This window comes from Manis pentadactyla, chromosome 4 (genome assembly GCF_030020395.1).
Source record: "Manis pentadactyla isolate mManPen7 chromosome 4, mManPen7.hap1, whole genome shotgun sequence".
Classification (NCBI taxonomy): domain Eukaryota; kingdom Metazoa; phylum Chordata; class Mammalia; order Pholidota; family Manidae; genus Manis; species Manis pentadactyla.
In genome coordinates, this window is record NC_080022.1 from 178,456,711 (window position 1) to 178,469,508 (window position 12,798).

Genomic DNA, 12,798 nt, shown 5'->3' on the forward strand with positions numbered 1-12,798 from the left:
GTTGGGGGGTGCTAGGGTTTGGAGCTAAAGAAAGGACGGAACCTAAAGATACCCTTGTGGTAATCTGGTGGTTGACTTGGAGAATTACATGTGCCTTCCCTAATGCCTGGCCTAACCCTCTATGGGTCTGGTCCTGTCCCTGCTATATTTTGCCCTAGTCCAGGCCATGAGGCCCCAGTTTCCTGATTTGGGGTAATACTTGACAGTGGTAACAGACTGTAGGGAGCACCGAAGGGACCTTAGAATGTCCTGTTTGGAGAGCTTTCACTCTGCATGGGCTGGCTGGAGTGTGACCCGGTTCTAAGGCAGGGGCCCAAGGGAGGAGCTCACCAAGCTCTTTGCAAGGTGATGATCCTGAATCCGAGAGGGAGCCAAGCTCCCAAAGATGACTGATGGCAGGTTTAGCAGCTTAATCTCAGATTTTCCCGTGGGAACAGCCATGGTGTGGGGACAGGTGGCACACTATCACATGGAGGCACGTGGCCTTGTCCACTGGTGGGATTGCAGGATAGCTTGGGGGCCGGCAGTGTGCTGAAAGCATCCTCAGGAGCCTGTGGGTTCTGTCTTTTCCCTTCCCTTAGAGATGGAATCCCTCCTTACCGAGTGGGGAGTAAGAAACAGCTCCAGCGAGAAATGCATCGCAGTGTGAAGGCCAACGGTCAAGTGTCTCTACCTCATTTCCCGGTGAGTAGAGTCTGGACGGAGAGGCGGCCACAATGAGCTCTGAAGACAAGGGCTGGGAGGCAGAGGGGGGAGGCACAGGACAGGTAGGAGCAGCAGCCTGGGGTCTGCTAGAGGGAAAGGAGGGGAGGGGGGAGCCAGGCGAGAGGCGCTCTGTGGTTCCATGTGACCCTGAGCAGAGCAAAGCTCTGAAGATAACCTACTTAAACATTCACATTTTCTCAATTCAGCAAGAAAATTCTCTATGAGAAAAAAATAGGCTGTTCCTTCCCAGAAGGCAAGAAATAGTTGGAGGTAATCCATGTTCTCACTGGGTTCCCACTAGAATGTAAGCCCCCTGAGGGCAGGGAGTTTTGTCTGTTAAGTTCCCATCCACAGAGGAATGGGACCTAGCACATAATGGGTGCCTAGTAAATCTTGTGGATTGAATGGATAAATGAGGACACCAGAGGAGTCCCCGCTGCCTATGGAAGGAAGAGGATGTCCCTGGGACATTCTCCTTGAGTGGACTGCGCGGCCCTGTCCTCTCAGTCATCCGCTCATCTGTCTGCTTGGCCATTCCTCCTGCTGACCTCCGAAGCCCGCAGGACAGCTGTTCTGTCTTTTCCAACCCAGAACTTGGCTTAGTCCCTGCTGTGGAGTCTACACCTAACAAGTGCTCAACAAAAGAAATGTTTGAGAGTGAAGGGCCCATGAGCACCGGCTTCCAGTGATTGAGATGAAAGGCCAGCATGGTGGGGAAGGACTTTCTGGGACCTCCCCTTCTATTTCCAAATCTGGGAGGGCAGCCAGCCCCTGTGGGCCCTGTGCTCAAGAGGGCCTCTCCACCTGCATTTCAGGAGCTGTGCATCATACACCGAGAACCAGGTTGCAAGCAGACTGTTCCTTAGGGAGGGAAAGAGAGTGCCCAGCTAAGAGTGGCATCTCTGTTTATGAATCCTTCCTGCCAGCTTCACAGGATCTAATCGGTCCTTCAGTTATGTTGCATTTAGAAAACTAACACATCACTTTGCTAATCTGTGTTGCATTAGTGCATGGATTGTTGGTGGAGCAGCTCCTCTCCAAAAGCACCTCACGTGGTCCAGGGCTGACTTAATCTTGTCCTAAATTAGCATATTAAGGTTGTTTTGGGTTGCCTCCAGCATCCCCTCTTCAGTAACAATACACCCATATACAGCAATATTGATTATACCAATTTTTTCGGCTGGACGGGGGAGGCATGTGTGTTAATAAAAGTTCGACTGCCCAAGCTTGTAAATTAGATGATCTTGTCCTGGGGTGTGCAAATCGACTTTCTCCACAAGGCAGCGCTTTGGATCAGGGGCCACCTGAAGCCAGCCCTGTGAGAAGGCCGTCTCCCACAGAGGGGGCCCTCCACTCCCCTCCCTCGGGTCTGCCGCTAGGTGGTTGCTGTAGCCAGGCCCCCTCATCGCTGGAAAGGCAGGCCTTTGCGGGCCGCCTTCTGCTGCCCCCACCCCACCCCTAAGGAAAGGGCAAAGCAAGAGGGCGATGAGGAAGGAGGGGGCAGGGAGGACAGAAAGCCGGGCAGTGGGAGTCCTCCCCGCGTGCTGCTGTTGGCCGGCGTCCGTGGTGCCGTTTTACATTCAGTACCCGATTTGGAGATGTTCCCTTCTCCCGGTAGATCAGCCGGACGCAGCAGTGTTCTGCTGCTAGCCTGCAGCATCTTCCTTCATTTTCTGTACAAAGAGATGGGGAGGAGGGGTGGAGAGAAACGAGGGAGATCTAGGACAGTGTTGAGACAACACCACCTCAAAGGTGCTCGGTGTGAGGCCGGGAAATAAATTACCACTCCTTCTGATCTGGCCGTGGGACTCCCTTTTCTCTCTCTCTTTTTTTTTTTTTTTTCCCTTTTCCAACCCCCCACCTCCTGTCCAATCTTATTTTTGCTGATTTCCAACTCCCTTTCTGTTGAGACTCTACTTTTTATTCCTTCGGTTGGTCTCCCCCGGCTCCCCCCACCTCAGAGGGCTGCCTTTTTTTGATGTTTGACAACAGTCTTTGAAGATTTTCTACTTCAGAGTAACTACCGATGGGTGGTTGTACTACAGAGAGAACAAGCAGGGCGTCTCGGAGTGCGACCAACTGCTCCTGCCCAAGGCAAACGCTGGTGGGGACCGTGGCTCTCCACGAGGCCGCGGCGCAGGCGCATAAAGCTCCGGAGCAGCCTGGGCCGCCACGCCGTCCGCGCTCTGCCCGGACGTGGAGCCACTGTGCGCCTGGCCGGGCCCGGCAGCTCCGGCGCTGGCCTGCTAACCACGCCTCGCCTCCTCCCTCCCCGCGTCATGTAGAGAACCCACCGCCTGCCCAAGGAGATGACCCCTGTGGAACCAGCCGCCTTCGCGGCCGAGCTCATCTCCAGGCTGGAGAAGCTGAAGCTGGAGCTGGACAGCCGCCACAGCCTGGAGGAGCGGCTGCAGCAGATCCGAGAGGTAGCTGGGCTCTGCCCCTCCCCGGGCTGGTCCCCTGGACCCACCTGCTCACTGAGCCACTGCCCCCTCCTCCGCCTTCCCTGCCAGGATGAAGAGAAGGAGGGCTCCGAGCTAGCACCCGCCCCACACCCCCTCTCCCTCCTGCCCTCGGGCAGCTGTGAGGAGGACCCGCAGGCCATTCTGGACGACCACCTGTCCAGGGTCCTCAAGACGCCTGGCTGCCAGTCCCCCGGCGTGGGCCGCTACAGCCCGGGCTCCTGCTCCCCCGACCACCGCCACCAGACGCACCACCTGCCCCTCCCGCCTGGGGGCAGGCTGCCCCCAGCCGCCGCCTTGCCGGCCAGCTGCCCCCTCGGGGCCCGGGGCTTCGTGACCAAGCAGACGACAAAGCATGTCCACCACCACTACATCCACCATCACGCTGTCCCCAAGACCAAGGAGGAGATTGAGGCAGAGGCCACACAGAGGGTGCACTGCCTCTGCGCCAGGGGCGCCGACTATTACTGCTACTCAAAGTGCAAGAGCCACCCCAGGGCTCCGGAGCCCGTGCTGGCAGAGCAGCTGGGGTAAGTGTCGGACAGACAAGAGTTGGGGCATCTCTCTAGCCAGAGCCCTGGGCATGTGGGAGGTAGGGTCAGAGGTCACAGGCATTTATTCCAGGGCAGGGCACAGGGCGGGTGGGGCGCAGGGAGCAGGTGCTCCCCACCACCTGCCACACTGCACTGTGGGAGGATCCCAGAGATGTAACGGGGTCTCTGGGGTGGGTGTGGGTCTCGGTTCCCCACAGCAGCAGAGGCAGCGCCCTGCCCAAACGCAGCGGGAAAGGCATGGAGCCTGGCCTGGCCTTGCCGGCCAGGGAAGGAGGGGCCCCAGGCGGAGCTGGGGCGCTGCAGCTTCCCGGGGAGGAAGGGGACAGGTCGCAGGACGTCTGGCAGTGGATGCTGGAGAGCGAGCGGCAGAGCAAGCCCAAGCCCCATAGGTAAACACCGCTGCCGCCGCGGGCCACGGGCAGTCACCGCGGGGGTACCGTGGGGATGGCTATTTTTGCAACTGGCCAAAAACAAATGTGACTGTTTGCTCTGCCATCTTAATATTAAACATTGGACTGAGCAGACCACAAAAATGCCGTGTTTTGGCAACACCCCCTGTTCATGTTATGGCAGAGTTATATTTTTCTCCTCTCCCTGAAAGCAGAATAGAGACGTTTCTATCGAAGTCACATTTTCCAGTTTTTCTAACCCAATTTCTTTCCTTCTGCTTTCTCCTTGCTCCTTGTTCAGTGCCCAAAGCATGAAAAAGGCCCACCCTGTGGAGCCTGCCCGCACCTCCCCAGCCGAGCGAGCCGGCCGGCACCACCTGTGGGGAGGCAGCAGCGGGCACCCCCGTGCCACCCCCCGAGCCCACCCATTTACCCAGGACCCTGCGATGCCTCCACTGACCCCCCCCAACACCCTGGCCCAGCTGGAGGAGGCCTGCCGCAGGCTGGCCGAGGTGTCGAAGCCCCCAAAGCAGCGGTGAGTGGGAGAGGCGTCAGAGGTGAGGGGCAGTGGTTGGGTTTGGAGGTGGCTACCTGGCCAGTCCCTGGGAGTGGCCTTCCGGGCTGCCTGGACCCCAATGCCTCCTCAGGGAGGAAGAATCGCTTCTGGCTGCCTAAGATTCTCCTTTCCAACCCCTAAAAATTGTCCTCTTTAGTTCCATTTGTTAAACACTAACCAGGATCTGTTAGGCAAGTCTTGCCTAGAAGGAGAAGAGTGAACTGCAGTAATTCTTAACAAATCCCATTTCCTGCAAATGGCCCCATCACTTGAGGCTGGTTAGGTGAGCAGATACAGAGCTGTGACTGATGGGGAATCTTCTGCTTTTTGCCTGGGCTGTGGTGCCCAGTACCGGGCTCCTGTGGGGCTCAGGATGACTGTTCCCAGGATGCCTTACCAGCCTCCAGGAGCCCCTGTTAACACGTGGTCTTGGGTGGGTGTCCCCACAGATAGAAGTTGGATCGGTGTCTCTTCAGGAGGCCACAGAGAGTGGTTTTCTGTCTGCTTCCCATTTGCCCTGGGGCCAGGAGGCTGACCTCTGAATCTTCCGCTCAGGTGCTGTGCAGCCAGTCAACAGAGGGACCGGAACTACTCAGCCACTGGTCAGGCTGGAGCCACACCCTTCTCCAACCCAGTCCTGGCTTCAGAAGAGTGAGTGTCTGCCCGGCATTGTTGAGATCCGCCCAGTAGTTGACATTTCAGGATATTCACTCCCTGGTGTTGAGAATTTTGAAAACTTTCTTTAGTATATGAAATCACCTCGGTTTTAATGTTAGCAGCAAGGAACATTTAACACAGAGATGTTGCCACAAATTAGGATCCCGAAAATCCTGCCTGTTTTGAGAAATGCATCATGACTTGCACACAAATGTCCCTTCCTGACATGGTGGGCGGTGTCAGGGTTCCTGGGCACACACTAATCAAAAGCTGGGACATGAGGCCATTAGCAGATGGGTAAATGGGACCACAGACCCGGATGGAAATGTTGCCCCTATTCGGCTTGCACGTTAGCAAGTTAGCAACATCTTTGTGTCACACTGAACAGGATGGAGGAAAGCTGATTTCTCCTCCATTATGGAGATGGAGACAGGCACCTTTGTTGTTTTGCTTGGAGCAAACAGCCTATCTTCCCCAATTGTGCCATGATTCTTTTTGTAAATTTACAGTCTTGCAAAGTGGACAGAGAAGCCTGGCTTCATTTAATTACAGGATGGTGCATTTAAAGAGAAATCTGCTGCTGAGATCTACAATGGTCTAAATGATTGAAGTTCTCTTTCTTAGCTTCTTCATCTTGAGCAGTGAGCAATGTTTGAAGACCTGAATGAGCCACCACCCTGGACCCTTTTGTTTTAATTGGTTGATCTTAAGCCTACCAGCTATCTAGACGTGCAGCATTTATCTTTAAAGCCATTCTAACCAACTGGGACTAAATAGGGGAGTTGAAATGACTCTGGGCTACCCCTCCAGTGGGCTCTGGCATCCAAGGTTATGCCATCCCAGAAGGTGCTTGGGGTTTGTCTCTGCAGGGTTCCCTGACTGGGAAGAGTGCCCCTGCGGCTCCCTGATAGTCTCTCTTCTCTTATCTTCATTGGCAGCACCTCATTTGTGCCAACCTGTATGACTGCTCAGTCCACCCTTTGGTGGTAGTGAAGGAAACAACAGCAGTTTGTAAAACCAAAGGGAAATTGTCCTTCCCTGTGTGCCCCATGCAGGCGACCTGGGGTTGACTGTGTGTCCACTAGAGGTGGCTGACACCCAAGCCCCCTTTGAACTTACAGCTGCAGCCACATTTTATTTCTGTGGGCAGTGTGTAGAGGGCTGTGTGTATGTGTGCACGCACGCACCTGCTGCCCTCAAATGCTGAACTTAACCACATTCCATCTTATTTTCAGTCACAAAGAACCAAAGAAGCTGGCAGGGGTCCCCACACTCCAGGCCAGTGAGCTGGTCGTTACTTACTTTTTCTGTGGAGAAGAAATTCCATACAGGAGGATGCTGAAAGCCCCGAGCTTGACCCTGGGCCACTTTAAAGAGCAGCTCAGCAAAAAGGGAAATTATAGGTAAGAGTCCTGTGGCTTCTCCTGGCTTCAGAGTTTCTTTGCTCAGAACCAAGAGCCAGAGCCCTTCCGTGGCCTGGGCAGACCTGGGAAGGCTTGGGGGGCTCTCAGGAAGCCCCAGGAAGGCCGTGGAGTGGGCTGCCCGACGCTTTGTTCTGGCTCTTCTGCTCTGTCCCCTCGCCACCAACAGAGACAGCACAGTGGCAGGGAGGGCACTGCGGCCTCATGGGGAATGGGACTGAGGGGAGGGGCGCCCAGGGGAGCTGGGTTTGGGCCGTCTTGTGGAGGTTCTGCCTGAAAGGGAGAGAGGTGTGAGGAGAAAGACAGACAGACCAACTAGGAGACTGGAGGCTGCCCTCCTGGCTTGGGTCGAGGAGAGACTGTCTGCACGGAAGGCTTGGGGACTGGCAGAGACTATTGCCTGGACATGGAGGCTGACTTCTCACTCAGCCTGTCTGCCTGAAGAACGGCCCCACTCTGTGTGACGGGGCACGTGAAGCAGGAACGCGCTGTTGTCCGTACCAGAGCAGGGGCGGGACCCACGGGTGGGCACTGGGTAGACGGGGCTGGCTGCCCTTCCTGCTGGCTTCACCGCCTGCCTCGCCGCCTGGCCTCAGGGAGGGATTGTGTCCTCCCTCTGGCTGGCCGTCCTTTCCCATCTGCAGCGGAAATGCCAGCCTGGGCCGTTTCCTGGTCACTCTCCCCTTACGGGGCAGATGACGACTCCACGGTAGTTTGCCCAGCGTCCTACCTGTGCCTCTGAACGGCCTTCATCCCAAGGGAATATGTGGGTTCTGCTCCTGGACCCAGGCGAGTCCACCTCTGGCTCCCTGAGACCCAAAGGTCTCCACCTGGGAGCTGGTCTGGACAGGGGCCCGGAGGGATTCCTTCTTTTAGGAGGGATGGGGATTAGGGGCTGGGACCCTGTAGGCGACTGACGAGCAGGGCATGGAGCTGGGCTCAGCTCCTCCTTCCACACCTGGGCAGAGACAGTTCTGAGAATGTATCCAAGGGCTTGGGGAACGGGCCTGGCTGCGCTGCTGCTGTTTTTTTATCCTGAACAGACACAAGGTGAAACTAATTACACAAGTGTGCCCCTCCAGGGATTCATTTTGATCTCAGCTTTGACTCAGCTGGGCTTTGAGTGGAACTGCAGGTGACCTTCAGGGGAGAAGGGCCACAGAACGCCAGGCAGAGGCTGCAGGGGAGGCTCCACACTCAGCCGCTCCGGCCACATCTGGCTCTGATTTCTTTTTTTCTAAGGCACACTTAATAAGCCTCTTTGAAGCCCCGGCCTCCCCTTTAATGCACAAAGACTTGCACAAATGGTTGACTCTCAAATTCTTTGCTGATTGGGTCAGGCTGTGGCAAGGCCCTTCCAGCCGCTGCTTCGCCCTGCGCTTGCTCTCCGGGCCAGAGCTGCACCCACTGCCCTCCTGAATGGGGGGCACAGGCTGTCCTGCCTCGCCCTTCCATCGGGGCTGGTGCTCCCACATTTAGTTCGCATGCCCACCCCTCCACCCCCCAGTAAAAAAAGCCCAGCAATGAAGGGGCTGTGGAGTGGGCGCCTGAGCTGTGTTGAGTAATCTCAGCATGGCAGGGGTTCAGGAGAACAGCCCCTCCAGACGTGCCAGACGCTATTGGTGCCAGATGTCAGAAGAAAGCAAAGTTTGCCACATAAAGCATGTTGCAGTGGAAAAGCCCGTTTCTTGGAGAAAATGAAGGCAGCACAGTGTGTTTGAAGTCTTGGGGGTGGGGCCGAGGGAATGCTGCCTCTCTCCTCTCTGGAAGAGGTTGCAATTATGTAAAAGGTCATTGTGTGTTTGCTTGGAGATGCTGTGGAAGCCCAGCTTGGTAAACCCCAGGCGGGTTGGGGCTGGGGGCCGAGTGGCATACTGAGGGTGGTGTCAGAATGTGAGCCTCTTACTTGGAAAAGTACCTTTTCCCCACTGTTTGGGGTCTCCTGTGCGCAGGGTCCTTCCCCCCCGCAACTTTCCCACCGTCTCTCAGGCTCCCCCAAGCTCTCTGCCCCCACCATGCACCCCCAACACTGCCCCTTTAAAGGCAAGCTGTCCACCAATTCTGTGGCTCAGCTGGGAATGCTAAAAACAAAGAACCTTGACTAAACCCAGCTGTTTCACTTCATTTAGCCTTATCTCCTATGAAAGTATTTGGCTTGCCTTCATTAAAGAGCAAAGAAATTTAGCTCTGAGCAGGGGGAGTTTTTTTTAAGAGAAAAGACAAAAACAACCATCCTAACTCTGAGACACAATCAAACTTTTAGAGAGGCTGTCCCCCTCCCCCAGGGGACTGTGACCTTCCCTCTGAGTGGCCTTTATTGGCTGGAAGTGACAGCTTGCGGGAGCGAGTTTAATCCGCCTGAGGGGCCTTCCTTGCTGCGGGCTGGGAAGGAAGAGACCTCAGCTTGGTTCCTGGGAAGGGGCTCCGGAGCAGCCGGCCGGGGGACAAGCACTTGTTTCTGAATGTGATTCTACTGAGAGGCTGGTCATTGACGTCCAGACAATTAAACTGACTTAGAAGAGGGGGGCCTGGGGTGGGATGAAAGACCCTTTAATCAGCAAACATAAAGAAAGGGCCTGTAGTGTTTGACCCTGGAGGGTGGTATGGGACAGGAGGAAGGGAGAGAAACAGGGAGGAGTGGGGAGCCAGGACTGTTCCCAGTCCTGGGGAGGAAGGTTGGCCTGGCTGCCTTCTGCAGTGGCCGCAGAGGGAACAGCCTGTCCCGTGGCCGTGCCAGACGCTGGCCGGAGAATTGGCATATGGGCACTGGAGGATGGGACGGGCAGGAGGTGTCAGCCTTCCGCAGACCTGAACGGGGTCAGGGTGGCTGAGTCTGGGGTCTCTGTCAGGGACCCTTTATGGTCGCTGCTGCAGATGAGCTCCTGGCATGCTTTCTCCTCCCACCCCCCACTGCCACCCCCATAAAAATGGGGAGGAAGAAGCAGCCCTACTCTGCAAAGTGGACGTGTGCATCAGGACAGCAGCGGCTCCGGGCTGAAGAGGGCAGCTTCTGAGCTGTTGCAGGTGGGAAGCCACCCAGCCTGCCGCTCACAGGGCACCTGCCTCACTTCCCTCCCAAGACACGAGGCCAGCCCCCTGTTGCCATCTCAAAGCAGATGGGCGGGGTTACCACACACACCTCTCGTGACAGAATCCTCAAGATACCGCGGTCCTCGGTGGTGATGTGCCTTTCTTTTAAACGAGAGCAAAATGCCAGTTTACCAAGATGGTTTTTTGGGTTTTCCTTTTAAGGTACTACTTCAAAAAAGCAAGCGACGAGTTTGCCTGTGGAGCCGTTTTTGAGGAGATCTGGGACGATGAGACGGTGCTGCCCATGTACGAAGGCAGGATCCTGGGCAAAGTGGAGAGAATCGATTGAGCCTTTTGGGGCTGGCTTTGGCGAACCGTGGGGCGGAAGCCCTCGCGGCCGGTCTCGGACGTGAGCGACCGCAGTAGACCATTTTGAAGGAGAACTAAACCAATGAAGAAGACAAAGTCTAGGGAAGAATTGGCCCCTTGGCCTTTGGGAGGGTGGGGGGAGGTTGGATTTCATTATTCACGAGCTGGGTACTGAGATAAGAAAAGCCTGAACTATTTATTAAAAACATGACCACTCTTGGCTGTTGAAGATGCTGACTATCTGAGAGACTGCCATACATAATATATGACTTCCTAGGGATCTGAAATCCATAAACTAAGAGAAACTGTGTATAGCTTACCTGAACAGGAATCCTTACTGATATTTATTGAACGGTTGACTCCTCTATCCCCAGTTTATGGATATGCTGCTTTAAACACGGAGGGTGGGGGGAGAGGAAGTTGTAATTGTTCCATCTAGGAGTTGGGCTAGGAGTGCATTCATGAGTCCTTCCTTAAAAGAGGAATTATTATGCTTTGCCCTGCGTTTCTCCAAGTGAAGATAGACTCTCTTAAATGGTGCCCTACCATTGACACATGCAGAAATTGGTGCATTTTTTCCGTGTGCTGCTCTATTTTGTCATAAAAATCTTGGGAGTTGACTTAACGTTGCAACACCGCCACCGTTTTGGGGTCATCGTGTTGGATGGGATGATCCATTGTGCAGGAGGGAGCCTCGTTTTGAGGGCCCCAGCTTCATCCAGTCATTTCTTGTAGTTCCCCACCAAGGCCCACTGCCCAGTCGCTGAGGCCTGCTAGAAACTTGTGTTTTAGCGTGTGCTTTTATTGAAATAAGAATTCCTTGGAGGTTTTTTTTTTTTAATTGGTCTTTGGACAACAGCCATTCTGGAAGCTTCCCCCACCACCACCCCACCCCAAAGAAGTGGACAGTTATGGGAAGACTGAGCAGCACCCTTTCCTCCAAACCTTCGTTTTGACGTTCGGGTTTTTGTGTTAAGTTAATGTGTACATTCTGTTTGCCACTGTTACTTGTACTATCCATCTGTAGATATCGTTCGGCAAGAGAGTATTAAACCACTATCTCTAGTGCTTGACGTTAAATAAGTACAGTACCTGTACCTGCACGGCATCCCAGCCTGTGTATGTCGCCCTGTATCGAGGGCTCAAGTTTCCCTTTTTTTTTGGAAAGGGGCTTATGTACAAATATATTTTATGCCTTTTTATTACAAGTCTTGTACTCAATGACTTTTGCCATGGCATTTTGTTCTACTTATACTGTAAATTATGCATTATAAAGAGTTCATTTAAGGAAAACTACTTGGTACATTAATTATTGTAATTAAGAGATGTAGCCTTTATTAAAATTTTATATTTTTCAAAACATTGGCCTCGTCTGTGAACCCCCTGGGGTGCGTGCAGGACAGAGACACCCTTTTGTACATGAACGTCTGTGCTTGATTTCCCATCTCTTTTTACCCAGTCTGGGCCTGCCCTGGGATTTTGAAAAGTGTTCTTCAAAAGCACCTGGTTACCGGCTGAGCATTTTCTGGTCGTGGAGCCGGCTGTAGACAGCGTCTCACCTGTGTCCTCCCTGTTAGCTCATATTGAGCCTCTTCCGCCCAGTCAGATATCTCCAATCTGGCCAGGTAGGTACAGGGAGTAAGGGGCTGAGATGAGGTCTTCCCAGGAATACTTGCATTTCAGTAGGCATCCAGACCGAAGCCTCTCAGGAAATGGTGTGTAGATCTGGAATGTTCACTGGGGCTGATGAACCTTGAGCTCAGTGCTAACCAGCCACCCTCCCGATGGCTAAGTAGACCTCATCTACTGGCTTGAACAAGGACGTGGGCTTCATTGAGGGTCTGGGCCGGAAAGGTGGGAACAAACAGCAGGTGGTTCCCTAAGAAAGCTGCACCATTTGCTGGATAGTTTGGTCCAGGTGCCCAGGAGTTGGCAGGCAGTTGTTCACACAACAAACACACAGGTTCCCCTCCCTGAGTGCTGGACACTAGGAGTGCCGGGCTGTGTTTCAGATCTGGGAGAGCAGGTCTATAAAGGAGTCCTACAATCTTTTTAGAAACAAAGTGTCTATGACTGTAGTTCTCGTGTTCGTGGGCTGGGGTCTGCAGAGCATCTGCTTGGCTTTTTGTCCCTGATGCAAACTGGCATGAGACTGACTGGGTAGCATAAGGCCAGGGTCCTGGCTGTGTGGAGCCAGGGGCTGACTTGAGCTGGGCAGCTGCTGGGGGAGCGGGGGAGGGTTTGAGGGAGTCTGACACTGAGCGACAGTTCCAGGCTGGAGAGGGGGCTCACCGCAGAGGCATTCCCAGCCTACTCTGGGAATGGAAGCTGCTTTCTGATCCCAAGGATCCCAAGGGGTGAGGAGATGCCCCTGCTGTGTGTGTTTGGGGGTGTTGGTTACAGCTTTCAACCATCATGCCTTCTGATTCACCCAAAGGGTATATAGTGAAGTAAAGCACAGACTCAGGTCTCCGGCCAAGCTGGGTTCACGTTCGGCTGCCACCCCTGGGGACCATGGACACCGTGGGCAACTGAGAAGGCAAGCCCGACGGGGCGGCCTCTCCTGTCTGCCCCTTCTAAGAGGGCCTGTGCCTCTGCTTCTCTCGTGTTAGTGGTCAGGTGCTCCCCACTGGGTGCGTGGGCACGGATGTGTGA

The 12,798-nt window shown here is 54.5% G+C and overlaps 1 protein-coding gene across 10 annotated transcripts in view; it reads left to right on the plus strand.

The window, feature by feature from the left end:
- Window positions 1–11,521, plus strand: part of AXIN2 (axin 2) — a 29,946-nt gene extending 18,425 nt beyond the window's left edge. For 7 of the 10 annotated variants that reach the window (XM_057501637.1, XM_057501636.1, XM_036899725.2 and 4 more), the window contains 8 exons: window positions 582–684; window positions 2,991–3,131; window positions 3,219–3,697; window positions 3,919–4,110; window positions 4,412–4,645; window positions 5,222–5,317; window positions 6,559–6,726; window positions 9,997–11,521. In XM_057501637.1, the coding sequence (XP_057357620.1) occupies window positions 582–684; window positions 2,991–3,131; window positions 3,219–3,697; window positions 3,919–4,110; window positions 4,412–4,645; window positions 5,222–5,317; window positions 6,559–6,726; window positions 9,997–10,123 (1,540 nt within the window). In that variant the 3' untranslated portion in view covers window positions 10,124–11,521. The remainder of the gene's footprint in view (window positions 1–581; window positions 685–2,990; window positions 3,132–3,218; window positions 3,698–3,918; window positions 4,111–4,411; window positions 4,646–5,221; window positions 5,318–6,558; window positions 6,727–9,996) is intronic. The other 3 variants (XM_057501643.1, XM_036899726.2, XM_057501642.1) reach the window with 2 other exon arrangements.
- Window positions 11,522–12,798: the final 1,277 nt, after the last annotated feature.